The sequence below is a fragment of the Carassius auratus genome, chromosome 8 (genome assembly GCF_003368295.1).
Source record: "Carassius auratus strain Wakin chromosome 8, ASM336829v1, whole genome shotgun sequence".
Taxonomy (NCBI): domain Eukaryota; kingdom Metazoa; phylum Chordata; class Actinopteri; order Cypriniformes; family Cyprinidae; genus Carassius; species Carassius auratus.
Genome location: NC_039250.1, coordinates 12,510,336 through 12,536,756, shown reverse-complemented (window position 1 = coordinate 12,536,756; position 26,421 = coordinate 12,510,336). Strand labels below are relative to the sequence as shown.

The 26,421-nt window shown below is 37.6% G+C and overlaps 2 protein-coding genes across 5 annotated transcripts; one reads left to right on the top strand and one right to left on the bottom strand.

Moving 5' to 3' along the window:
• Positions 1-4,326: 4,326 nt before the first annotated feature.
• LOC113107311 (uncharacterized) lies at positions 4,327-7,934 on the bottom strand. Of its 3 annotated transcripts, none has more exons than XM_026269733.1 (6): positions 7,611-7,934; positions 6,643-6,693; positions 6,184-6,424; positions 5,883-6,041; positions 5,649-5,741; positions 4,327-5,255 (listed from the first exon to the last, which is right to left on the bottom strand). In XM_026269733.1, the coding sequence occupies exons 3-6, from the start codon at positions 6,220-6,222 to the stop codon at positions 4,920-4,922; spliced, it is 627 nt and encodes a 208-aa protein (XP_026125518.1). In that variant the 5' UTR covers positions 6,223-6,424; positions 6,643-6,693; positions 7,611-7,934; the 3' UTR covers positions 4,327-4,919. The 3 variants fall into 3 exon arrangements, with proteins under 3 accessions (XP_026125518.1, XP_026125519.1, XP_026125517.1); XM_026269734.1 differs by having other exon boundaries at positions 6,662-6,693; XM_026269732.1 differs by lacking the exons at positions 6,184-6,424; positions 6,643-6,693; positions 7,611-7,934 and having other exon boundaries at positions 5,883-6,164.
• A 6,639-nt stretch (positions 7,935-14,573) lies between these two features.
• On the top strand, positions 14,574-26,365 carry nr5a1a (nuclear receptor subfamily 5, group A, member 1a). Of its 2 annotated transcripts, none has more exons than XM_026269731.1 (8): positions 14,574-14,723; positions 16,133-16,282; positions 16,964-17,105; positions 18,123-18,607; positions 20,051-20,209; positions 22,520-22,639; positions 22,752-22,896; positions 26,079-26,365. In XM_026269731.1, the coding sequence occupies exons 2-8, from the start codon at positions 16,181-16,183 to the stop codon at positions 26,333-26,335; spliced, it is 1,410 nt and encodes a 469-aa protein (XP_026125516.1). In that variant the 5' UTR covers positions 14,574-14,723; positions 16,133-16,180; the 3' UTR covers positions 26,336-26,365. The 2 variants fall into 2 exon arrangements, with proteins under 2 accessions (XP_026125516.1, XP_026125515.1); XM_026269730.1 differs by lacking the exon at positions 14,574-14,723 and adding an exon at positions 15,732-15,875.
• Positions 26,366-26,421: the final 56 nt, after the last annotated feature.

Below are 26,421 nucleotides of genomic sequence, written 5' to 3'. Positions count from 1 at the left end.
CCGAAGGTAATTTCATCGATTCCTTCCTCGCACATTACCTGAACATTCCTGTTCTGCCTGTGTCTCTCCCCATCCATGTCACCGCACTCAACGGCCTGAAACTGCCTCACGTCACACACCACAGAGAACCCATCACTCTGCTCACCTCTGGCAATCATCGTGAAACCATATCCTTTTTCCTCATGGACTGCCCAGTAGCTCCCATTGTGTTAGGTCACCCCTGATTAACTAAACATAATCCACGAGTGGAGTGGGGCACCAACACAGTCACATTGTGGAGTGAAAGTTTTCATGAGTCTTGTCTGGTTTCTGCTTGTCCTGTTTTCCCTGTTTCTGTCTTTCAGAAGGAGAACATGGTATTGCTAAACGTGCCCGCAGAGTATCTGGACCTGAAGGAAGTGTTCAGTAAGTCCCGTGCTGCTTCTCATCCTCTGCATCGTCCCTATGACTGTGCCATAGATTTAGTGCCAGGTAAGTCTCCGCCTAAGGGCAAGTTATACTCTCTTTCTATTCCTGAGAGGGAGGCCATGGAGAAATACATTTCTGATTCCTTAGCATCTGGTTTCATCCGTCCTTCCTCTTCTTCAGCGGGGGCGGGATTCTTTTTTGTGGGTAACAAGGATGGTTCTCTGCGACCTTGCATTGATTACCGAGAGCTGAACAACATCACGATAAAGAACACCTTTCCATTACCACTCATGTCTTCAGCTTTCGAGAGGTTGCAGGGAGCATCTGTATTCACAAAATTGGATTTACGTAATGCTTATCATTTGGTCCACATCAAGAAGGGGGATGAATGGAAAACCGCCTTTAATACCCCCAGAGGGCACTTTGAATACTTGGTGATGCCGTTCGGGCAATTCAACTCGCCCGGGGTTTTCCAAGCACTCGTTAATGACGCGTTGAGAGATATGGTAGATCAGTTTATATGTGTTTACCTGGATGACATACTGATTTTTTCTTCATCTCTCCAGGAACATGTTCAACACATCAGACGAGTGTTCCAGAGGTTACTTAAGAATGGGCTTTTTGTCATGGCGGAGAAATGCGTATTCCATGGACAGTCTGTTGCCTTCCTAGGGTATATCGTCTCATCCGAGGCAATACGTATGGACCCTGACAAGATAAAGGCTGTGATAGATTGGCCATCTCCAGATTCCCGTAAGGCCCTACAGCGGTTTCTGGGGTTCGCCAATTTCTATCGGCGTTTGATTCGCAATTTCAGCCAACTAGCCTCACCTCTGACAGCCTTAACCTCTCCCAGTACTCCGTTCAGGTGGTCGGACGCAGCTGAGGCTGCATTCACTAACCTCAAGAGCTGCTTCGTTTTGGCTCCCATCCTGGTGGCCCCTGATCCCACACGGCAGTTCGTGGTGGAAGTCGACGCGTCAGAGGTGGGGGTAGGAGCAGTGTTGTCCCAACGTGCTGTTTTGGATGATAAGGTACATCCTTGAGCGTTCTTTTCTCATCGTTTATCTCCTGCCGAACGTAATTATGACATTGGCAATAGAGAGTTGTTGGCCGTCAAATTAGCATTGGAGGAGTGGCGTCACTGGCTGGAAGGCTCAGGGGTACCTTTCATGGTTTTGACCGATCATAAGAATTTAGAGTACATTAGAACTGCCAAAAGACTCAATTCCAGGCAGGCTCGGTGGGCACTTTTTTTTCGGTCGCTTTGAATTTACTTTATCGTACCGCCCGGGTTCCAAGAATTTCAAACCCGATTCTTTGTCACGTCTTTTTGATCACTCCGCCCGGTGACTCCCGAGTGTATTTTGCCTGGGAAATTAGTGGTCTCAGCACTCGTATGGGAGGTCGAGTCGAAGGTCTAGACGGCCTTACAAGGGGTATAGCCTCCATCCTGCTGTCCACCAAACCGTTTATTTTTGACGGAGGAGTTAAGGTCCGAAGTCGTCCAGTGTAGCTTGTCACCCAGGGTGTCGAACTAATGGGTTGGTTAAACAACGATTCTGGTGGCCACGTATGTCTCGTGGCGTCCGCGATTTTGTTTTGGCTTGCTCAGTTTGCGCCAGTGGTAAGTCATCTAACCAGCCTCCTAATGGGCTTCTTCAACCGCTGTCTGTCCCTTCGAGACCCTTGTCCCTCATCGCTCTAGATTTTGTTACCGCTCTCCCGCCCCCTAATGGCATGACGGTCGTTTTGAACGTAGTGGACCAATTCTCGAAGGCGCCACATTTTATTCCCTTGCCCATATTACCGACAGCCAAGGAGACAGCTGTCAATGTCCTAGATCGCGTCTTTCGGCTTCATGGCCTCCCGGTAGACGTGGTTTCTGACAGGGGATCTCAATTTATATCCAAATTTTGGAAAGAGTTTTGTAAATTGCTAGGAGCAACAGTTAGCTTGTCTTTGGGTTATCATCCCCAAAGTAACGGACAGTTTGAGCGAGCCAACCAAGATTTGGAGAGGACGTTGCGATGTTTGGTCTCCAAGAATCCTTCTTCCTGGAGTCAACAACTCTCTATGGTGGAGTACGCCCACAATTCATTGCCAGTGTCAACTACGGGCCTTTCTCCGTTTCAGTATAGTGTAGGGTACCAGCCACCAGTTTTTCCCAGTCTGGAATCTGAAGTCGCGGTCCCCTCCGCTCACATGTTTGTCCAGAGGTGCCACCGCACCTGGACCAGAGCCCGCGAGACTCTGCTACGGATGAGGGAGCGCACTAAGGCTAAGGTCGATCGCCACCGGTCAAAGCCTCCTGTTTACGTCGTGGGTCAAAAGGTGTGGCTTTCTACCAGTAACATTCCTCTGCGTTCCATTTATAATAAATTAGCTCCCAAATTTATTGGCCCGTTTACTATCACCAAGATCATTAGTCCGGTGACAGTCAACAGCTGTCACTCATTACTCTCTCTCTCTATTTAATGGCTTGTCTCACGTCTTGTGTTTGTGAGATCGTTGTTTCATGTCGTTAACCCTGTTTGTCGGCTTCTGTGTTGTCTGTGTTGGATGTTCGTGTTTTCCCAGAACATCATCCACTCTACGTACTTCCACACTGCCACAAACACTTACCTTCAGCTCTATTCCCTGCAGTTCCTGTGCCATCCTCTTCTGCTGCCTTCTCACCACCATGATCCGGATTCCTCACCACCTCACCACCATCTTGGATTGTCGTCTTCCCAGCATCATTGTCTCTTCTTGTTTGTTTGTTTGTTTATTTTCATTAAACCTGTTAACTTGCTATTGTTTCCAGTCCTTCCTTCACCCCATTGTGACACAGTGGCTCATGAAGGGGCAGTTGTGGCCTAATGGTTAGAGAGCTGGACTAGTTAACAGAAGGTCGCCGGTTCGAGTCTCTGTGCTGGTGGGAGGGGGGTGAATGAACAGCTCTCTCATCCACCCTCAATACCCATGTCTCAAGTGCCCTTGTGCAAGGCACTGAACTCCCAGTTGCTCCCCGGGCGCTGGATATATAGCTGCCCACTGCTCCGGGTGTGTGTTCACTTCTGACTGCTGTGTGTGTACACTTGGATGGGTTAAATGCAGAGCACCAATTCCAAGTATGGGTTACCATACTTGGCAAATGTCACGACTTTCACTTTATAACAGTAATCTTGCGGGGCAGACTCATTTAAAATAATATAATGATCTGGTTTTAGCCAGGTTCTTATAGAGTACATATTGGTTATGATCAGTGATCATATCATGTCCAAAAAAAGTGTTTTCGTAGAAACAAGACCTGATATTTAATAAGCCAAGTTTCAAAATTTGTTTCCCTGTATTGTATACATTTTTTATTTGTTGAAAATCAATTAAATTGTTATTCTTAAAGGGGGGGTGAAATGTTCGTTTTCACTCAATATCCTGTTAATCTTGAGTACCTACACTGTAAAATGTAATTAGTTGACCTTACTTAAAAAAAGTATGCAAACTCATTGCCTCAAAAAAATTAAGCAAAGTAAGCTTAAGATTAGTGAGTTAGAAAAGCTTGTTTATTTTAGGTGTGCAGTACTAAATCAAGTAGTACCACTAATACGTTTTTTTTATGTTCATGTAACTGAATAGACATGATTTGTGTTAACTTAATTTTTTCATTTTGTGTGGATTGCTTGATATAAATTTAACCCCACTTAGAATTACTAAATACTTACAACTTAACATTTTTAGTTCTGCGCACTCTTTTTTCAAGTTCACTTAAATTAAAGAAACCAATTTCCTTGAATGGGTCCTTGTTGCAGCTGCCCAGGTTTAGGTCCAACCTGTGGCCTTTTTTCTCTCTTTATCTATTTTTGCTGTTACTATCTGATAAAAGCAAACACACCACAAACATATACTTTAAAAGAAAACTCACTGGGTTGATTCAGCTCCATTACAACATTTATTCAATGCACATTCAAGTACAAACAGCAGTTAAACAACAAAGTTGTTGTTTGATTTAACTGTAGAAAATAAAGGAAAAATATAAAAAATAAAACCACATTTCTGTGAGATAATAAGAGTCTCCCAATATTAAACAGGTAAAAACCTGATAACTACAGGACTTCAGTGCATGGAAAAATCAGTGCATTTCTGATCAAAGCTGTAAGTACAACGAATGCTTTTGTTTCCCAAATTGAACAGTCCAAAGATTAAACCACCACAAAGAAAAAAAATCACTCCTTGGGGTTTGTATTTGTACTACATTAAAACTTATTAAAAGTTTTCCAAAAACACAAATGTAAACAGGACAACCTTGCTTGGTTATTTTCTGACATTATCATCTAATAACAACTAACAACACTTTGCAAACAGCTCTATTTCCACCATTAGCATACCTGCATAACATGGTACAGACTTCAATGGAATTTTTCTTTTCTTTTTTAAAAAGAGATCGTAAATTAGCGTGAACAGTTGCATGAAAGCATCAAACATTAATGGCTGCAAAGCTTACAAAGTGCTATCTGACAGCTGACGGCTCTTTACTGTTCTAACCCAAAAGACTGTTCTTCAGAGTTAACAGTTTTGATGGGAGTTTTTTTCTTTCCCAGTCCAAGCATCACAGTCTGAATGAAGTGGAGTGTATTTGCCATGCATTTTGGGTAATCCAAATGCAATACATATGTAAGCCCAAACAACAGACAAACTGCCTGAGACAAGTTTTTAATATGATCCATGACAATACCTCCCTCCAGAATGATGGCAGTGGAGATGGGCTGGAGGTCCACTGAGCTTTGACCCTCATGAGGACTATCTTCACTGACAACTGTCAGCACACCAACAGTGATGCATTCTAGGGCCTCGTCTCTCGTTGTATCCTACAAAGAAACACATTCTTCAGCATTGCAATTTATGCTATTCTAAAACATTTATTTTTAGTGTTGTAATGTTATCAGAGAATATGGCTTTAAATATGTTTTCACACTGGATTGTTACAGTAAAGCAAACAAAAACTTTTCAACCTAGACTCCAACTCCTTAGATTTTAAATTAATGAATGTGTATAACGTTTATGTGGAAAATTGTATTTTTATTTACTGGCTGTTTACATATCTCTCAGATTAGTTGTAGAGGTATTGCTATACAAAATACATCAGTCACTGTACAAAATGTATATTGTATATCGAGCGGATAGAATTACATATTCTATGTCAACACAGGTATAGTTTTATATTCATGCAGACAAACTTTTTCTTTTGTGCAAGTACTTACATAGCAGGTCTTATAGAATTCACTGGATTCATCACAGAGTAAAATGGGAATGCCTTTGAGGACAACAGAGTGAAGTACTGTCACGTCTGGTGTCTAATGATACACAGAGAGAGAATAGACCAGTTAACGGAGTAATTTGCAAGACACAAGAAGACAGGAAATAAAATAGGTTGGTCTGAATCGGCTCATTTGATGAACCATCATACAGATCAAAAGCAAAATGAACCTACTTACCTTACAGCTTATGTGCTGAATCAGCTCCCTGAGTTTCTGGCCAACAGTTCCCTTCTTTGTTTTGAAGAGTTCGATGAAACGTGGTGCGTACTGGTCCTGAGCCTCAAAAAAGTCTCCCTCAAGATTCTTACTGGCGATTCTATTAAACTCAGCAAACACCTGAAGTAGAGAGAGGGGTGGGTAGGGATGGAGAGGTGGCAGAGGTATTAACATTCCAACAAGTGTTTGGATTTCTAGCCACACACCTTGAATTTATTTTTGATTTGCATTATTTTATTGGTTGAGAATAAAAATCGCTTACCTGTCTCTCTGTGAAGAGTGCTGGCCATCGTTCAACCATTTTCAACTAGAATTGCTACATCCTCACATCCAGCTTTTAGAAGCTTTGTGCGATAATTGGCCATCTTAAATTTAAGGCTGTTTATCCAGCCATACCATTTGTGTGGTCCAGGCTCAGCGAGGCAGGGGTATTTTCTGATCAGTGCTTGTGCAACACTGCTGAAGTCATCATCTTAATGGGCTATAAGTCGACCCCACAGTATCTATAGAGACAGTCCAGAAATACTAATTACATCAAATATTTGAAATTCAAAATATGCACAAAATATTCTGTATGATGAAATATACTATAATGATGAATTAATTTTAGCACACAAGAATGATTTAATTTGATTTTCTTTTGTTGTAATCCAACTGCTCTGATGTAAGCATAACTTTTACTTTAGCATGCAATAATAATACAGTTATTATTTTAAAATACCTTTTACTGCTGGGACTACCTATGTGTGGATTGATCACCATCTGCTTGAGCCTGGAAGGGGACAATAAAAAAAAAATACAACATTTTAACACAACCATAGCTCACCACAACTCAAATACAAGTACATGTGAAAACTATAACATAAGCCTATAACCCACAATGACAGTTCCCAGTATTAAAATGTACATATGTACAAGATGACCTTAAAGAATAATGTAAGCCACTGAGTATGCCAGCACATACATTCATAACAGGCTATGATAAACGGAATGTAAAAATATTTTCAGACAGGGAGACTCTACTCCTCTGTACCGAGTCTGATCTAGGTACTACACATGGTAACCATGGAAACGGCACAGCTACGAATATCGACTAGTGTTAAGTGCTGAGTGTTAAATAAAATAACATTAAGTTAACGTAGTTGACTGTGGTGATATCCCCAATCATATGTCGAAACACAGTGGTAATCCTGTCTTTGATAAAGACAAGACTGTTATTAACTTTACAGCCTATCTTAAAATAAAATGATACATCCAGACTTGTTCTGATGTTCTGCCTGAGTTTATAAACAACAGTTATAAAGCTCAGTAAACTCACAAACCGCCGGGATCAGTTTATCATCATGCTAGTCAGTAAAAAGTTACTGGCATCATGGCAGATGGGCGCGGGCACGTTCGCATGACGAGCACGCCCGCGACCGTTACACTAAAGTTTTTCCTCAATTTGAACGTGACTAGTCTTTAAAGTTAACATTACCTATTTTCAACACAGAGGAAGTTTTGGATTGAAAAAATAATGAAGTATTGACCAAGTTTCATCAAAATATAGCCACGTTATGTCCATGTTAGTTAACTTAGCTAGCTTTAACCGACATTACTACACACACATCAGTACTAGCAAGCACACACTGACGCTGATTTAACGTACAGAAACAAAACGGTCTGCCCAAGGTTAAAATATTTACTCACCAAATGAGTGTGCCAAGCACAAGAATCGCTGTTATGATGAAGATAAACAAAAGCCCCGTTGAAGCGATGTTTAGGTCCAGCTCCACCTGGTCAGTTGCAGGTACAATCGATGTGACATGTCTGCAAAATTAGGAATCCCGCCACGCCAAGACCCGCCCTACGAAGCAGCTTGATTGGTTGGGGTTAGGCATTTCACCTGGATTGGTTAAGGTTAGTCAGGGGATATGACCTGTACAAATCAGGTACGTAAGCATGGACGCCTGGCCAATAGTAGCTATTGAAGGGTGGGGCCATAGTGGTGAACAAATATCGCCGTCTAGCGTAGAGAGGACTGATCTGCGCATGCCCACAGATAATGAACTTACTTTTTCTAAATTAATCTAACTCAAGTAAACTGAGCTGGTAAGATTTTTCAACCTCAAAGTACAAGTAACTTACTAAAAGTAAGTGTAAATAGCAGGTTGATAAAAACTGATTAAAGTCAAATTAATATTTTTAATTAAATAGCATGTTTGCATTTACAGTGTATAGAGTAGTACTGCATCCTTCATAACTCCAAAAAGTCTTTAGTTTTATTATATTCATAAGAGAAAGATAGTCTGTACCGATTTTTCCCGGAAAAACACGACCGACTGGAGGCGTGACGTGTGGGCGGAGCTAAAGAATCTCGAGCGCCAGTAGGCTTTTGCGTTGAGAGCATGTGGAAGCTGTTACATTACCGTGAGGGAAAAACCATCATCCAAAACAAACCATGGCTTACAGTCAGATTCAGCCGTTTATTTATGATCCAGAATCAGATCCGGAGGCTGAAATTGAAACGAGAGCAGCAGCAGCAACGACTCGCTCCGAACCCGGGTCTCCGGGATGGGAGGCGGACGCACTAACAAGGAGGCAGAGATATTTGAAGCAGTTTTACTCACTGCCTGCGGTTCCAACACACGATCGTGACCCTTTTTCGTTGGGATTGCATCATCCTTAAGAAATAAACGATATGCAAATCCGTCGTCAAACTGGGCCTTGTTTGTGAAACAAGCATCTTCGAAATGCAGGGAACAAACAAAAACACTTGCACAACTCCATTGATGCTCTGTAAAAATAAACTCCATCCACTGGTCCCTTAATGCTGTTTTTTTTTTTTTTTTGGTAATCTGTGCAGGGTTGTCTTGCCCTGGCAACCAAAAACACACTCCTTTTGTGACATTTCGCGAAGCTCTCGCTCTGATCAGTGAATGTCTGTTGTGCTCTCAGTGCTCTGCTATACGGGAGCGCACGCTCTTCCGGCAGACGTGCCCTAAGGACCCATATAAGGAAATTCCGCTCCATCTAACGTCACACAGAGCCATACTCGAAAAAAACTTTCCGAAACTTGTGACAAACCGGAAGGAGTATTTTGGGAACAAAAATACTCCTTGAAACGTACAACTTAATTTTTAAACTTTGTCCATGTTTAGCATGGGAATCCAACTCTTTAACAGTGTAAAAAACTCAGTATGCATGAAATAGCATTTCACCCCCCCTTTAAATATTTTTTTATTTTCTAACTGGGGAACAGACACAGTCTCTATAGTGTAATATCTAAGTGAAAGAGTCTCTTTGTGCTGAGAATTAATGGATTTCTGTGAAGTTAGGCCGATAGCAGACGGTCAATTTCATCAGAAATTGTTTCTTCACCTAAAATTTAACCGTCGACTAGCCATATATATATATATATATATATATATATAGATATATTACTATTTTTTATGTTTTTGAAAGAAGTTTCTTCTGCTCATCAAGCCTGCATTTATTTGATCAAAAATACAGAAAAAACTGTTATATTACGAAATATTATTACAACTTAAAATAATAGTTTTCTATTTGAATATACTTAAAAAAAAAAAATATTCCTGTGATGCAAAGCTGAATTTTCAGCATCATTACTCCAGCCTTCAGTGTCACATGTAACATCCAGTCTATCACATGATCATTTAGAAATCATTCTAATATTCTGATTTATTATGAGTGTTGGAAACAGTTCTGTTGTCTAATATATTTGATGAATAAGAGGTTTAAAAGAACTGCATTTATTAAAAAAGAAAAAAATCTAATACTATATATTCTAATAATATATTTTCTTTACTATCACTTTTTTATCAGTTTAACACATCCTTGCTGAATAAAAGTATTGATTTTATTTAAAAATAAGAAAGAAGAAAAAAAATGACTGACCCCTAATTACTGACCAGTAGTGCATATTGTTATTACAAAATATTTATATTTTAAAAACATAGCTTCTTTTTTTTTTCTTTTTTTTTATTCATCAAAGCATCCTAAAAAAGTATCACATGTTCTGAAAAACTATTAAGCAGCAGAACTGTTTCCAACTTTGATAATGAATCATCATATAAGAATGATTTCTAAAGGATCATGTGATAATGATCCTATAAATTCAGCTTTGCATCACAGAAATAAATGATAATTTAAAGTATAATAAATTTATAAACAATTATTTTAAATTGTAATAATATATCACAATATTAAAAAAATGTTCAGTATTTTTGATCAAATAAATGCAGGCTTGATGAAGAAACTTCTTTCAAAAACATTAAAAATAGTAATGTTTCCAAACTTTTGGTCTGTACTGTATATATATATATATATACACACACACACACACACACATATATATATAAAATACAGAACACATATATACACACACACACACACACACACACACACACACACACACACACACACACACACACACATATATACAGTACAGACCAAAAGTTTGGAAACATTACTATTTTTTATGTTTTTGAAAGAGGTTTATTCTGCTCATCAAGCCTATATATATATATATATATATATATATATATATATATATATAAAGGAACCTTCAAGGACATTGAGGACTGGATTAATGATTTTGAAAATTCACCTTTGCATTACAGGAATAAATTACATTTTACAGTATATTGTAGTGCAAAACAGTTATTACAATGTTACTGTTTTTACTGTATTTGTAATCATTTAAATGCCCCAAAATTTTGAACAGTATATAGATACAGTATAGATATAGATATTATTTGCTAGCATTCAACATTTTCTGCATGTAATATGAGTAATTTGGGGTTGTGGAGAGCTGTGTGATTTGCACATTTGTCAATGCAAATAAAATAAAAAAAAAATACAAAATGCAGAAGTTTTGGACTGAACAGAAATTATAGAGAAACAGCATTGTAAACTACTTAATGCAACCAACACTAAGAAATATGTTTATTCTGGCTGCACTAATTTGGCCATGAGTGTGAGTTTCTAAAGGGTTTCTCTTATGTGGCATGTCAGGTCACTCATTGAGATGAATGAGAAGCAGAGAGTGAATGTGTTTGCCTGAGTGTGTAGTGTACCTACAGGCTCGCTGCAGCCTTGAGAACGTGGGGGATGAGAAGGCTTTTCTGGCACTGGATCTTACCAGCTGCGGGAGCCCAGAAATCTCATGTGTAGAGATGGTCCGCAGACGGCCAAAGGGGGACTTAGTTTTGCTAAAAATTTTGATTCATCTGTTTAAGATACTATTCATATCCAAAGGTTGGCAGGCATGGACTTATAAGCTCCTTCTGTGTTTGGCCTATGTATTACATTAATAGTGCCAACAATGAAACTGTTTTATAGGCAGAACATTGTCAGATATCAGAACATTGTTACCGGAATCTGATATTGCTTCTAAAGCAGCATTACAGTATGTACGACGAGGATTGTTTCTATATTGAGACACACTCCGTGTCTCCTGTTGAAATGAACATCCTGTCACTGCCTTACTACTTGGGTAAATATATTTATACCGTATGTGTCCAAGGCTGCCTTTGCAATTGGCCTTGTGACTGTCAAAACGTGCACACGACATTGTTGTTTATGGACAAAGTAAATCTCTCAAACGGGCACCAACGGGAAAAGAGCACGTCTTCGTTTTAGAAACCCTTCAAGGGCAAGAAATTTCTCAAGAATACCCCATCCCCTTTCCAGAGCATCTCAGTCTGTTGTGAACTATTGTTGAGGCCATTTTTTGTGCTTTCACCCCTGCAAAGGACAAAGGGTGATGTGTGTAGCATTTAAGATGGAAGATGTGACAGCTGGACGGAGGAAGTTTGAAACCGCACACTCTTCATGATAATATGAATAATAATCGTGTATATTGTAATGCAAAAAAAAAGTGTGTATTATTTTTCAAGGTGTGAGTGACTGTGCTACAGTTTGGCAAGACTTGGCTTGCCTTCTTGCTTTTATAAAATAGTTCTAAACATTCATGCATTCATGCCATCCACCTGCTAAAACCAGTCCTTGAGGAAACTTGTTACATAATAGTTATTAATACTATGCGTTATTCGTATAAGAAAATTAAGCAATTAGATTGGGAGATTAAGGATTGACTTAGAGTCTGGATGAGGATCTCTTCAAAAACGCTTGAGAAAAATCCCTATATATATATATATAGATATATATATATAGATATATATATAGATATGTATAAACTATATAAAATATTACCCCAAAAGATATATTTGGACACTCAAGCCACATTTAAGAATGTATGTAATGTAATTTTGTAATTTTGTTTTCAACAAAATGTCAGTATAAATGGCAGTTCTTGTCATTTTGTTAGGTCTCAAATGCTGAATGTACTCTTTTAAACAAAGACAACGGTATTGTGACATTATGATTTTGTGATGAACTACACCTGTGGTTTCTCTGACAGGACACCTGTGTGACCTTGAGCAGAACTGACATCTAATAAAACCTCCTTGGGATCAATTGGTTAAAAGTCATTGGGAAAACGGCTAAGAAAAGTAAAGTTCTAGATGTTTGTTTGCAGATGCTGCTTAATGTGGTATCTTCATAAGTGTGATTATTTATATTTTCAGATAAATGAAAATGCACAATAGGCCTATAACAAATGCAATTAATTGAACTTCAGAGTACCTTCTTTACTCCTTAAAGGGATAGTTACTATAGAGGTTCGGTTCAAAATATCTTATTTTGTGTTCAGCAGAAGAAAGAAACTGGATTTGGATTTTCTTTTTTTGTGAATTTAGTAGACACATTTAGTAAACACATTATAATAAACACATTATAGTAAACACATTTAGTAAACACATTATAATAAACACATTACAGTAAACACATTAAAATAAGTTTACTTCAAAGCGCAACAAAAGTTTTTTTTTTTTTTTTTTTGCACTTGTATGTGGAATGACTTGTCATTTAAACCGTGTTCTCTTTAAGTAGGCTACACTTAAGTTTCATTTTATTTAATCAAAATTATATATATATATATATATATATATATATATATATATATATATATATATATATATATATATATAAACACTACAAGTGCACATTCAATGCAATTACGCGCACTCTTTATTCACTAGTGTTTCCAGTATCCCTCTTCTCTTAACAAATCCACCGCTCGCCAAATCAGCATTTCTTTCCATGCAAAGCACGAGATGTGGCTCCTCGTCCTCATTGTACTCATTCACTATCAGACATTGATGTTTTAGCAGAAGACGGAGGAATGCTCGCCAAGCAAAAATAGTCTCCCCGGAGTCAAAGCATCGCGGTGAAGCGCTTCATATCAGGAACAGAACGCCAAACCCGAGCAGTGCAGCCACAGCAGCCCAGCATAACACTGCTAACCTTGACAGCGCTAACTGATACACTATCACGTCTCTCACCGCGACACAGTTTAACTGCACGAAGCGACGGCCACTTCACACACAACTTACACTATTTAGACTAGAGATCTGACTCCAGACAGTCAGCCTTTATGTCAAATAGGATATAAATCAATGTAAACTTTCTTGTATTATGCATTTTGAATAAGCATGTAATATAAAATAATATGCATGCTTTTGTAGAATTGAATCGTGACAGACCAATAATATCTACATAAGTTCCCTCATATTCTCCTGAGAGCAGCCCATTTTGTCCACTGTTGCTCTGTGACATAAAAAGGACGTTGAGATGTTAAATGGAGTAATATTTTACAAATCCTTTTCAAAACACACGGGATTTCGTAGAAGTGTAATCTTTGTAATCAGTCGGTTTGTGAAACGCATTGATTCTATTTAATGCAAAAATTGGATTTAATGATTCCGAAATGTCACGTGGTGGAACCACAGGAGGAAAAATTGCTGAAATAGGCTATGTTCCTTTCATTTTCACACAAGTCATTTTTTAAAGACTAAGTCATACTTTTTTTGAGTCACATTAAGTTTTTAAAGTTTGTTTCATTTAGACAAAGCGTCCCTTTTCACAATGAATATCTACATTAATAAATATAGCCTGATGATATCAAACAGGGTCAATAATGAACCCCTGATTTATGGTTTTCTTAACAATATATTAGTAGGCTAGCTAACATTTGATTTCCTTTTTGTGAATACATCCGGACGGGAAAAAAAACAACAACAACGAATTTTAATGTATTTTTGAATGTCTTTATAAAAATGTAGACTTTGCAACGTCACTGACCCCTACATTTCGTTTTGTAAATCTCAGAGAAAGGAGGCAATAACTGTTTTGAGTCTCGGTGCATCTTCAAGAGTATGCTTGTATGCGAGATGCCAATATTATTATATCAACTAATAAGTAAGGTAATCATATCACTGGATAATAATAAACTTATTTTAAAACAACGAAGAGAGAGAGAATTAAACAATGAAAACAACTATGCGTAAAATAACAAAATGTAAATACTGGAATGTATACCAATCAGTAAGTATGGAAGGCCAAACCGGTTTCTTTTTTACTTTTTAAATGTAAAATAAATAATAAAAATAATTATTTTTTTATTTTGTGTGTGTTCTGGTCTGATAATAAAATACCGCAGTTGTAAGGACTGGCGCGCATCATCTTCTGGAGAACTGTCACATGAGCGCGTTATCCAATGAAGACCTCTCCACACTCAGCTCCAGTGCAGAGGAAGACGTTCAGACACCGAGGAAGACCTCAGACCTGTTAGATTCGCTCCTGAAGTTTCTGGAGGTCTGGACGTTATAGCTATCACTGGAGCTGAATGAGGAAGACGCTCGTGAAGCGGCTCGCGAATGCTAGACGCGCAGATTAATGGTAAGTCTCTACAGGTTTGGAAAATTCAGAAAAGTTCGAATTCAGAAATGCGCTTCGCTTTGCCTCATTCATCCTCGTCGCATTTTACGTTTGAGTTCTAACGCAGTGAAATGGAACCGATTTTGGGAGAGCTACAAAACATGGAAAAACAGACAGATTAATAGCCTACTGATCATCTATAAGGGTCTCGTCTATAATAGGCGAAAAAAAAATGTTTTTAAACTGCGCAGATACATCGTCTCTCTAAAAAATGAATAGGCCTATCAAATTAAAAATCGTTATTGAAATGTGTTTTTTTTTCTGCCGTTGAATTTTCAGCATGGGAAATATCCTGTTTTTTTATTGGATATTCATTTTTTATTTAGCCTAAATGTAGCATAGTTAAACATGGGATATCTATTTTTCAATTAATGCATATAGCTACGTTAATATAGTTAAATTGTGGTTTAACAGGTCCGACACTGAAAAGGAAAATCTTCCATTTATGCCATCCATTAAGATCTGTGAAATCTTTTTTCAATCAAGCATTTATTTCCGTCAAACTTTATTTTGCATCAGTTTAATACTGATATAGGCCTTTTTTCTTATATTAAATATATACAAACACAAAGCAGCAAGGACATTTTATCGTTAGTTATTCCGAAACATTCATATTTCAACACTTACATTTGTTCTGCAGATATAATTTCCATATAAGAATCGTTGGTATTCATCGTAAATATTCATTCATTTGTCAGTAAATAATAATTAATAATGAAAGTAGGCCTATAGTGAAAGTAGGCTATAATCAAATCATTTTTGCTATTTGAATTCCAGTTGCATTTGATAATTGCTAACTCAGTTCTTTTAGTACGAAAGGGTGAACTAAGCATCGCATTTAGCTTGTGTGTGTGTGTGTGTGTGTGTTTGTGTCGTGAAGTGGGCGTGGGAGTCGTTCGGTGGGTGGGTGGTCACGTCCATATAGGAGGCATGGCAAGAGTCAATAATAAGATCAAATCCATCTTTTCCTCTGCGTGTCCAGATACACGACCAGACAGATGCACCGTGAGCTCTCTCCAGCATTATTATTTTTTTACCATTACCATATTTTTGATTTGATACTTTTAAACAGCCTTTGTTTTATTTGATCACTCAGGGATAGCCTACGCTAAGGTATTTGATGGGCATTTTATAGTACGTGCTTTATTTGATGTGCTAAACTTGTCTTGTGGAATTGATGTGATGTTTAGATCATTATAACATTATAGTGGTCAGAATCCACGTGCACAAATAAACGGCCTTGAAAAGAGAATAATATTGGAGGCTATTTCTATGTAACTAGTAACAATAATAATAAAAATAAAATAAAATAGAGTTTTATGAAGGAAATGTTTTTTTTTTTGTTTTTGATTCTTTTCGAACGCTCATAGCATCTGTAAGAGAAGCACGCGCTGTGTCCCGACGCATCTGTGAGGGAGATGGACTTCACAGCAGACGAGGAGCTGCAGGAGCTGTGTCCGGTGTGTGGAGATAAAGTGTCCGGATATCATTACGGCCTTCTTACCTGCGAAAGCTGTAAGGTAATCTTATTTAAACTCATTTTCCCATTTAAACTCGTGTGCGTGTTTCGCTTAAAAAAAAAAAAAAACTTAAATATTTAGGAAACGCTTAATAATTATAAATCAAAAAGTTCATGAACGGTGGAGGATTACATGATGTAGCTAGCCCAGTGCTGTGAAAATCATTACGACGTAACACTCTTTGTTAATGTTAATGGCATTTATTTAGTCATAATATATGTATTATTATTTAGTAGTTTTAAAGTAATAATAGCCTTTTGTAATGCCTTATTTTCCTTTATTACTGTCATTGTTATGCATGTTGCATGTACCTAGTAATATCAGTAGCCTATAGGCTATATTATGAAAAAATGCATGCATGCAAATAACCCTAAGCACGTGTTGTTAATATTACTTAGTACTTAAATGTATAATTTCCCTGTAACAAGGACACCTTAAAATAAGATCTAACCCAATCTTTATTAATGTATTTATTTTTGGTTTTATTATGTATGCAAATGCATTGACTGTAAACAGACAGTCTGTTCACATTTACATCCATATTCCTGTGAGAAAGCCCAGACTCATTTTTAGATGATATGTTCATTTAGAACAATCCAATATGATTATATGCTATATTGCTGTTGTTTTTAAACAGAGCTTGTCAGAATATAATCCTTATTGTGTGCATCATCTTGACAGGGTTTTTTCAAGAGGACGGTTCAGAATAACAAGAGATACACGTGCACACAGAACCAGGACTGTGGCATCGACAAAACCCAGAGGAAGAGATGCCCCTTCTGTCGCTTCCAGAAGTGCCTCAGCGTCGGCATGAGACTCGAGGGTGAGCCGTGCGGCTTCTCGTTAAATGTGGAGAAAACAGAAAAGGTTTTGCTGTAAAGAATGTATAAGATATCTTATCATTTAAAAAGCCAACCTTATTGTCCTGATTCTAATACTGTTGTGTTGAACAGCTGGTCCTGAGAGAATATAATGCTTATTATTTGACATTAAATCATGTATTATATGTGTTTATGGTATTTCGACAAGCATCGCTAGTCATTAATGACATTTTAGTAAAATATCAATATATTTAGAGAAAGGGGAAAGCCTTTAATGCAAAATTTCATTATCATGATTGAATATTTAATAACACTTATTATGGAGTTTAAACTCAGAAGATGAAAGATTTAAATATATATATATATATATATATATATATATATATATATATATATATATATATATATATATATATATATATATATGTATATATATAAAAGCCTTACTTAAAGTAATAAAAAACATGTGTTTTGACACATTGGGCAAAATGTGAATATATACCAGTTAGTTAACATCTTGTTCAAAATATAATTTTTTTAATATTTCATAGCCATTTATGATCAAGTGACCCAAGCTTATTTTCTTCCAAATTAATTTCAATTATTATTAAATAACTTATTTATTTTATTAGAAATTTTCACAGATGGAAAATATCCTTGTCCAGTATCTTATTTTGCTCTCTGTGCGCGCGATTCCCAGGCCGAGTGCAGAGAAGCACCTGTTTCCGCGCGCGCCTGTGACACATTCCTCACGCGCTGATAAGACTCGCGGATTCATGTTGAGAGTTCACAAAAACCAGCCCGGAAAATGTCCATATGAAGAGAAATATCCATTTGCTTTTGCCCTGCCTTACTTAAGCGAAACCGTGCCCAGCATTCCTTGCTTTATTTGGCCTTTTATCCACTGTGCTCTTAAAATAGGCTTACGCTTCCAATTGTATCAGACAAACAGCATGTCTGCAAAATGTAAATAATATTTGATATGCATCCTATAACACTTTCAACCTCTTTCCTCCCAGCTGTCCGTACAGACCGAATGAGAGGAGGAAGGAACAAGTTCGGTCCCATGTACAAGCGGGACCGTGCCCTGAAACAGCAGAAGAGAGCTTTAATTCGAGCCAGCGGTTTTAAAATAGAGGCCAACCCGTCTCTCCTGTCCAGCTCTCAGACAGAATACCAGCTTCCCGGATCGCTCTCAGGACTCCATCCCACTTCTCTGTCCTCTCTGGAGTACGACTGCCCTCCTCTCTGCCCCCCGGCCCTGGGTGTAGCGCTGCAGAGCTATGGTTCATTCCCGGCTCAGTACCACTACACTGCTCCCTCCTTACCCAGCAGATCGATTAAAGCTGAATATCCAGACGCGTACTCCAGCTCACCAGACTCCTCGCTGGGGTACCCGTACCCTGACGGCTGCATGCCTGCGTCCCCGCACACCAGCCCCATGAACCCTGGCTTGCCCCCGCTGGTGCTCGAGCTGGTCAGCTGTGATCCAGATGAAGAGCAGGTATGAGTTAAATCATCTGAAGATTAATCACGCCACTAAAAAGACTAAATAAAGAAATCTATTTTATTTAGCCTATAAAAATGACTTTACATTTTTTTCAGGTTAATTTAGTCAGATTAAATGACTTGAAAAAAATCAGTTAACTTAGATGTACTAAACTAAACACAATTTTGTTTACCCGAAAAATAACTTTTACTAATCTTGAAAAAAAAAAAAATCTAGCACGGATTGAACAATAATTCAAAAGCTGTCTTTACAGTTTTTACAAACCTGTTCTGAATGCAAAAGAAGATTTGGTAACACTTTAGAATAAGGTTCCATTAGTTAATGTTAGTTAACTACTTTCGTTAACATGAACTAAGCAAGAACAATCCTTCTACAGCATTTATAAGTCTTAGTTCATGTTAATTTCAACATTTACTAATGCATTATTTAAATCAAAAGTTGTGCTTGTTAACATTAGTTAATGCACTGTGAATTACCATGAACTAACAATGAATAACTGTATTTTCATTAACTAACATTAACGAATATGAATAAATACAGTAATAAATGTATTATTCATTGTTTGTTCATGTTAATTAATACATTAACTAACATTAACTAATGGAACCTTATTCTAAAGTGTTACCGAAGATTTTAAACATTAAAGAAAAAAACAAGACTTTAGCCACTTAATTTTCTCATCTAGGTTTGGAATAACACAGGATTGTTGAGTTTTTATTTTTGATTGAACTGTCCCTTTAACGGGAGGAGAATTCTGGGATTTCAAAGGGTGCACTGTTCAATTCAAACCTTTGGCATTTCTCACTTAGACGGTCAAAACAGACCAAAGACAAGTGTAACATTTGTATTTTTATTTATTTAACTATTATTACTATCAGTGTTTTTATGAATTGGATGTTCTATATTTTATTTTAATAATATAATATTTTTTGGTATCTCTTAAGATGCCATTTGTTAACATTAGTTACCTACTGTTTGTTTAGGTAACATGAACTAACAGTAAAAAATACATTGCATTTATTAATCTTAGTTAACAGTACATAATCCATTACAAAAAAATCTAAAGTTGTATCTGTCAAGAATATTTAATGGACCTGAGCGAACATGAATTTGCAATGAGCAATGTATTATTATTAACTAAGATTACCAAAAATTCATAAACACTTATTGGTCATCGTTAGTGCCTTTAGCTAATAGAACCGTATTGTAAAGTGTTACCACTTTTTCTTTAGTATTTTGTATTTCGAGGGAACTGAACAACATTTGCCACTTAATTATGTGACACGTATTTCAATATTAAATAAAAGATTTTCGATTTTTCAATTCTGCAGTATTTAAGTTCAAAACAGAGCAAAGGTATTTAATATCACACAAAATTCTTATACACTGACTTCTCAATTTGACTTCGCTGCTCTGTGTTCTGCTTCATGTTTCCAGGTGAGAGGAAAGATCTGTGCATACCTGCACCAGGAGCAAAGCGGCAAGGGGAAGCTGGACAAACCACGGCCGTCCAGCCTGTTGTGTGTCATGGCAGACCAGACATTGTTCTCAATAGTCGAGTGGGCAAGAAGCTGTGTCTTCTTCAAGGAACTAAAGGTACAGCTCTGAGATAAGACAAAGTGCATGTGTGTGTGTGTGTTTATGTGGACACCCCTCTGATCATCCAAATGATTCTCTGCAGTGTTTTGTCTAATACTATTTTGTCGCCAAACCATGTATCTCACCGAAAGATAACATTTAGGCACACCAAGACAATCAGATGTTGTGAATGCTTTGTTGCAGCATGTTTGCCAAGCAGTTTTAAGAGTAGGATTACATTTAACGTTTAGATCGTAGTGGGATCACTTATATGTGTCGAAGTCCAGATTCTTGCTCAGTTTCCAAAAAAGTTTTCGGGAGATTTGGAATTTTGGCAAAAAGGCATCAGATGTGAGTTTGGAATCTCGAATTCGGACACTCAGTTGCTATATTCGCATCAGGGGGTGTTGCAAATCACAATAGATTTGTTGTTGCTGTGATTATAGATACAGTGTTGACACACACAGAATTTGCCCTCTCAAAGCTCTCACCTCTTATAAGTGTCTTAATCATCGGTCTCGACCCAGACGGAATATTTGGTCGATGAATGACTGCATGTCCCAATGCATTCAAGCAAATAATGTACAATGTCAAACTTTGTTTTTGCACATTCACACCTGCATAACCGTCGCATATTTTTCATTCCATTTCATTCCATTCTGCAGCCATGGCAACTAGCGTTCTGCGATTGCTAGCATAAAATGTGTCCGAGTTTGAGAACGCATGCCAGCGACTGACTCCTGCAGGCACACCGCTTTCAGAAACACTGAATTACATTGCGTCCAGCAATGAAAGGTGTCGCGCGATGTGGGAAATGTGCATCTGGATTGAAAAGCGCTTTGATAAACTCAATTTAGTGCATGTTTGTGTACATTCTAGGGAGGGTTTGTATCCACAACCGCGAGAGAGGTCAAGTTTCCGGGGCTCGAGGATGTGGATTAGATGTGGATATATGGTTTGAGTAATTTTGTCTGGGCTGCGGTTGATATATGTAGCGCTATGCTTCTATTAGGGCTTTACTGCCGCTCACTGTGCGTAATACTGACACAACGCGGCCTTCAAATCACTGTGTACTGTATGCGGACAGAGCATTAGTGGGGGAGGAAGACGAGAGGCCGATGAAGGACGAGAGGTGAGAAGGTGCCAGAGGTCATCATTTGGCGCTCATAAATACAGCGCATTCGATGTGTGCTTGACGGCTGCTCGTCCCAAGGACTCCCATTCCCTCGTTTTATGATCTAGCTGTTCATCTGTGTACAAGGGTTGTATTTCTTTGGGTTTTAAACTGAGAGATGACATGCTCGGGCTTGTGCAGTGTACTATGATTTGAGTAAAACCGCCTACACGTTTATTGTTGTTTAGGCTTTCATTGAGAGGAGAATTGTTGGCAAGGCTTTCAAATATTGGTCACTATATATATATTTTTTGTTATCGTATTTGTAATATTTTTCGATTTTCACAAAAAGTAGTCAGTTTGCTGTTTGCAGTTATTTGATATAGTCTGCGTACAGTTTCTGAAGCTTTTATCGCACACACTCAGTTATAGGCAAGCTCTGAGATCTCAAATCAAACCATTCACTCGACTCTATTTACAAGCCTCGTTTCGTTCCAAACCTCACTTTCTTTGTTGTGTGGAGCTCAAAAGAACAGATCTCTGTTTTTTTTTTTTTCAAACTGGGAAAGTCAAAGGTCTCCGGTGAAGGTTTGGACCCATTAATCTTACTGTATGGACAGAAACACTTTTTCAAATATATTCAGGAATATCTTCATTTGTGTTCAAACGCTCCTGTCCATACACTGGAAGTCAGTTGGACCCTATTCAGAATTATTTTAGGACTATTTCTATGCTATTATTGTATTTATTAAAGTAAAATCATATTATAATTAATTTTTACTTGAGTAATTTAGTTAGTTTCACTTATTGTGTTACATGGTTTATATTTATATTTATCTTATATTAACATTTTAGTTATAGTCCACCTTTGTGACTCGCATACTATTTCCCACAAGACTCTGATCTAAATTTGTTTTACCTTAAGGGTTTTCATCTAATATTTGTTTTTTAATCTTTTTTTTCAATTACCAAAAAAATAATAATAATAATAGTTTTAGAACATAATTTATTAACACTGACCCCATTAAAATTCATTGTGTGGACAAAAAGACAAGCTTTTGTATTCCACAGGTAAAAGAAAGTCATGTGGGTTTTGGATGACATGATGGTGAATAAATGAATGAATTATCTCCTACTATGCAAAAGAATAAATCAGTAGCATGGCCTGATGCTGTAAGCATTTAATAACTCTACATTATTTTCTCCTGATTTAGGTAGGAGATCAGATGCGACTGCTGCATAACTGCTGGAGTGAGCTGCTGCTTCTCGATCATATCTGCAGACAGGTGCATCATGGGAGAGACAACAGTCTGCTACTCATTACAGGACAGGAGGTGGGTGTTTCCGGCCCTCAGCATTATAAGCACAATAATAAAAGCTTCATTGTTTGCAGAGAAGCAGAAGATGTTAGTAGAGCGAGTGTGGTGAAGGTGCTGTGTGCTGCAGGTGGATCTGTCGGCGGTGTCTGACGCGGGACCTCCTCTGGTCAGTATGGTGCAGAGAGGACAGGAGCTGGCCAGGAGACTGCAGCTGCTGCAGGTGGACAGAAGAGAGATGGCCTGTCTGAAGTTCCTCATCCTCTTCAACCCCAGTGAGTACGACTGCATCTGCATGCATGTGGCATCACAGGGCCACAGTGACAGTCTACAGAGGGACAAGAAACATTATGCAAAACTGAAAGAGACCAATTTTCAATTCCTCTAGGAAGTTGTAAAGTTAAGTTTTATTGATTGATTTTGTATGATCATAGACCTTGAAGCAGTTCTCAACCGGTGGGTCTCAGCAAACTTCATGACGAGTTCAAATTGTTGAAAATAAAAACAGGATTAAAACAAACCAAAGTGACAAAAAGTCATGCAAATTAATCAAGTCTTAGTACATCATGAGAATTTTTATACATTTTGTGAATATTTATATTTTTTTAGTTATGCCAAGCTCCAAAATGTTATATCATGTAGAAATCAATAAAATGATTAATTAACAAAATATAATAAAATAAAATATATTAAAATAATAATGTAATGAAAATTAATAAAAGATCACAAAGTCATGGGGCTTTTTGTGGAGAATATTGAGCCTTGAAGTCAAAAAAAGATAAGAACCACTGCCTTAAAATAAAAAAAGAAGATTAAATATATGATGGTTTTATGTGATAATATGTTCTAATCTTAAGGCTAGATGGGGTAAATTGGCACAGTGGAGATTGTCATGAAACGGTCTAGTAGAGATTAAGCAAAAAAGTGAACAGTTTAATAGTTATTAAACAAAACAACTACTGAAACAGCGAGAAATGTCAAAGACAACACAAAAATGTCAAACCGTGGACTGGACAAAAAAAGTAATACATTGTATAAAATTACAATATGTAAACGCGTGACAAAATGTTGTATTGCTTTGATACAAATGTTACATCCTGACATTCCTAAAAAAAAAAAAAAAAAAAAAAAGGCTTTTGGCCTACATTATTTAGTGACTTTTTCTTAATCATATGCCAGTGTGTGTGTGTGTGTGTGTGTGTGTGTGTGTGTGTGTTCAAACTAGATGTAGGTGTTTAAACATTTGTTTAATTTGACCATCTAGTTACAGAGATCTCACATGAAAACTAGCCCTTTATCATTTAAGCAATATTTTCTACATATTTAGATTTTGGAAGCACTAATTATAATCATTATGTCGTGAATACAATACAGTTTATTAAATGTAGTGGACACCAAATGAAATAAACACAGCACCTCTTATTTCTTGTACCTAGCAACAAACTTTTTTCCTAGAAATGTTCAATTTCAATCTCATTTGGCACAATACACAAACAGCTGAAAGGAAGAAACTGCATTTGAAAGCGAAAGAATTTGTCATCTCCTCTCACTCTGCCACATTGATTTTTTTCATTCTTTGCCTCAATGGAAGCAGCTTTGAGTAATTTGTGTCCTTCAGATGTATTGAAAAGATTATTCAACATGTTAATTACTGTGTGAATGGCTCTTCTGATGAGCTCTGCTAATGCTTTAAAGTGCTCCATTAATGGGCGCAGCTATTGTCGCCCCAAACACAAACGCGCAGAGACAGACTACAGCGAAAAACACACACACATCTCTATTTAGATTATATAGCTATGTTCAGAATGCCCAAATCAGATTTATTCTCTTACATGTGACTCTGATTTGTGTTTTCATAACAGCACGACTGACTTGAAATCTGATTTTTTTTTTTTATTCTGGTTTTGCGCCACTTATATGTGATACAAAATCAGATGCTGGTCAGATGTTTTGCAAATGCGAGCTCATTCTGAACGGTCATTCATGCAACTTTTACTCCATCAATGTTAATCACAATTCTGACAGGAATTTTGTCAGACAAACAAACCAGAAGTACATTAATGTTGGTGGACTTGAACTTGAAAAGTGGTGTTTTTTGACTGCTTGAACTGAGGTGCTACAGCGATCTGTCACAAAACATTAAAGAGCTATATGGGATTTATTGTTTGAATTTCTTAAAAAGTTGACAAAATTTGAAAACTGAGACTTACCTGTTTCATACCAAAAGTAACCTGCTTTTTCTTGTCTGTCGGCAAGTTGTTGGTTTCCTCTTTGCTTCACACTGTTTTTTTCGTTCTTTTCACTTTGTGAGAACATGATGTCTGGCGTGAGAGCGCTATGGCTTGTCTGACGTAGCAACAGTAACTGGGGGGAGGTTTTTTGTGAAGGGTCATTTAAAAGGAAGAGTAGTAGTTAATAGTCATTTATTGTTCTGTTTAGCCAAGCCTTCCATTGAACAAAAAATAAAAATAAAATAAGAACATTAGATAATTAGTTATTGCATTTGTTAGATTATTCTTTGAATAAAACAACAAAAATGGTTTTAAAAACTGTTTTTATGCATTCACAGTTTATGTAGGCCTGTTTCCATCTCTGAATAAAAAATAAAAGGTGGCCTAATTCTTTTTTTCTCGCAATTGCATCATATAAGCTCGCAATTCTGACTTTTTTCTCACAACTGTGAGATATAAACCTGTAATTCTAACTTTTTTCTCAGAATTTTGATATATAAACCTGCAATTCTTGCTTTTTTTTCTCATAATTGTTCTATAAACTTGCAATTCTGACTTTTCTCTCTCTCGGAAATTGCGAGTTTATCAGATTTTTTTCATAATTGTGAGATAGAAACTTTATACACTCACAATTGCGAGTTTTAAAGTCCAGTTCTGAGGAGGAAAAAAGACAATTGCTAGTGTAGATCTCGCAATTCTTACTTTATAACTTGCAAGTGCGAGTGTATATCACGCAATATACAGTGTGTGCGAGTGTATATCACGTCAGAATTGCGACTTTGTATCAGGCAATTCTGAGAGAAAAATGAGATGCAAAGATGAAATTGTGAGATAAAAAGTGGCAGTTACCTGTTTTTTTAATTCAGTGATAGAAACGAGCTTCCATACCAGCAGGCATCAACAGTGTGAAGTGTTTCGAGCGCTTCAAAACAGTGAATCATTTTGTCAAGAAAATGTTTGAATTCATTTAAAGCTTCAAAAAGGTTAATTTCTCCCATCAGTAGGTGATAGCTAAAATGCAAAAGTTGAGAGCAAACTAGAAAAACTGTCCTTTTCTCCAAACTTGTCTTCATCCTCATCACCTGTGCACAAATTTGCAGGCCTCTGCGGCACATCAGTGTATGTCTGTATGACAGCTTCCTGCATGCCATGCCTTGCACACAACTCTTAATTGCATTCAAATCTGTAGCCTATGAGATCTGTAATGATTCGTCTCTCGTCTGCAGATGTGAAGCTCCTGGAGAACCAGCAGTATGTGGAGAGCCTTCAGGAGCAGGTGAACAGCGCTCTGCTCGAGTACACGCTCTACTCTTACCCTCAGTGTCTGGACCGCTTCAGTCAGCTCATACTGCGGCTGGCTGAGGTCCGGTCGCTCAGTGTGCAGGCCGAGGACTTCCTGTGCTACAAGCACCTGTGCGGAGAAGTGCCGTGCAACAATCTGCTCATAGAAATGCTTCACGCCAAGAGGTCCACCGCCGTGTGAAAGTGACACTGCTTTGAGAGTTTAAGCCATATGCGCAAAATAGATGGTGAACAGTTTTCCAAAGGCAATTCTTTTTACCTTATATG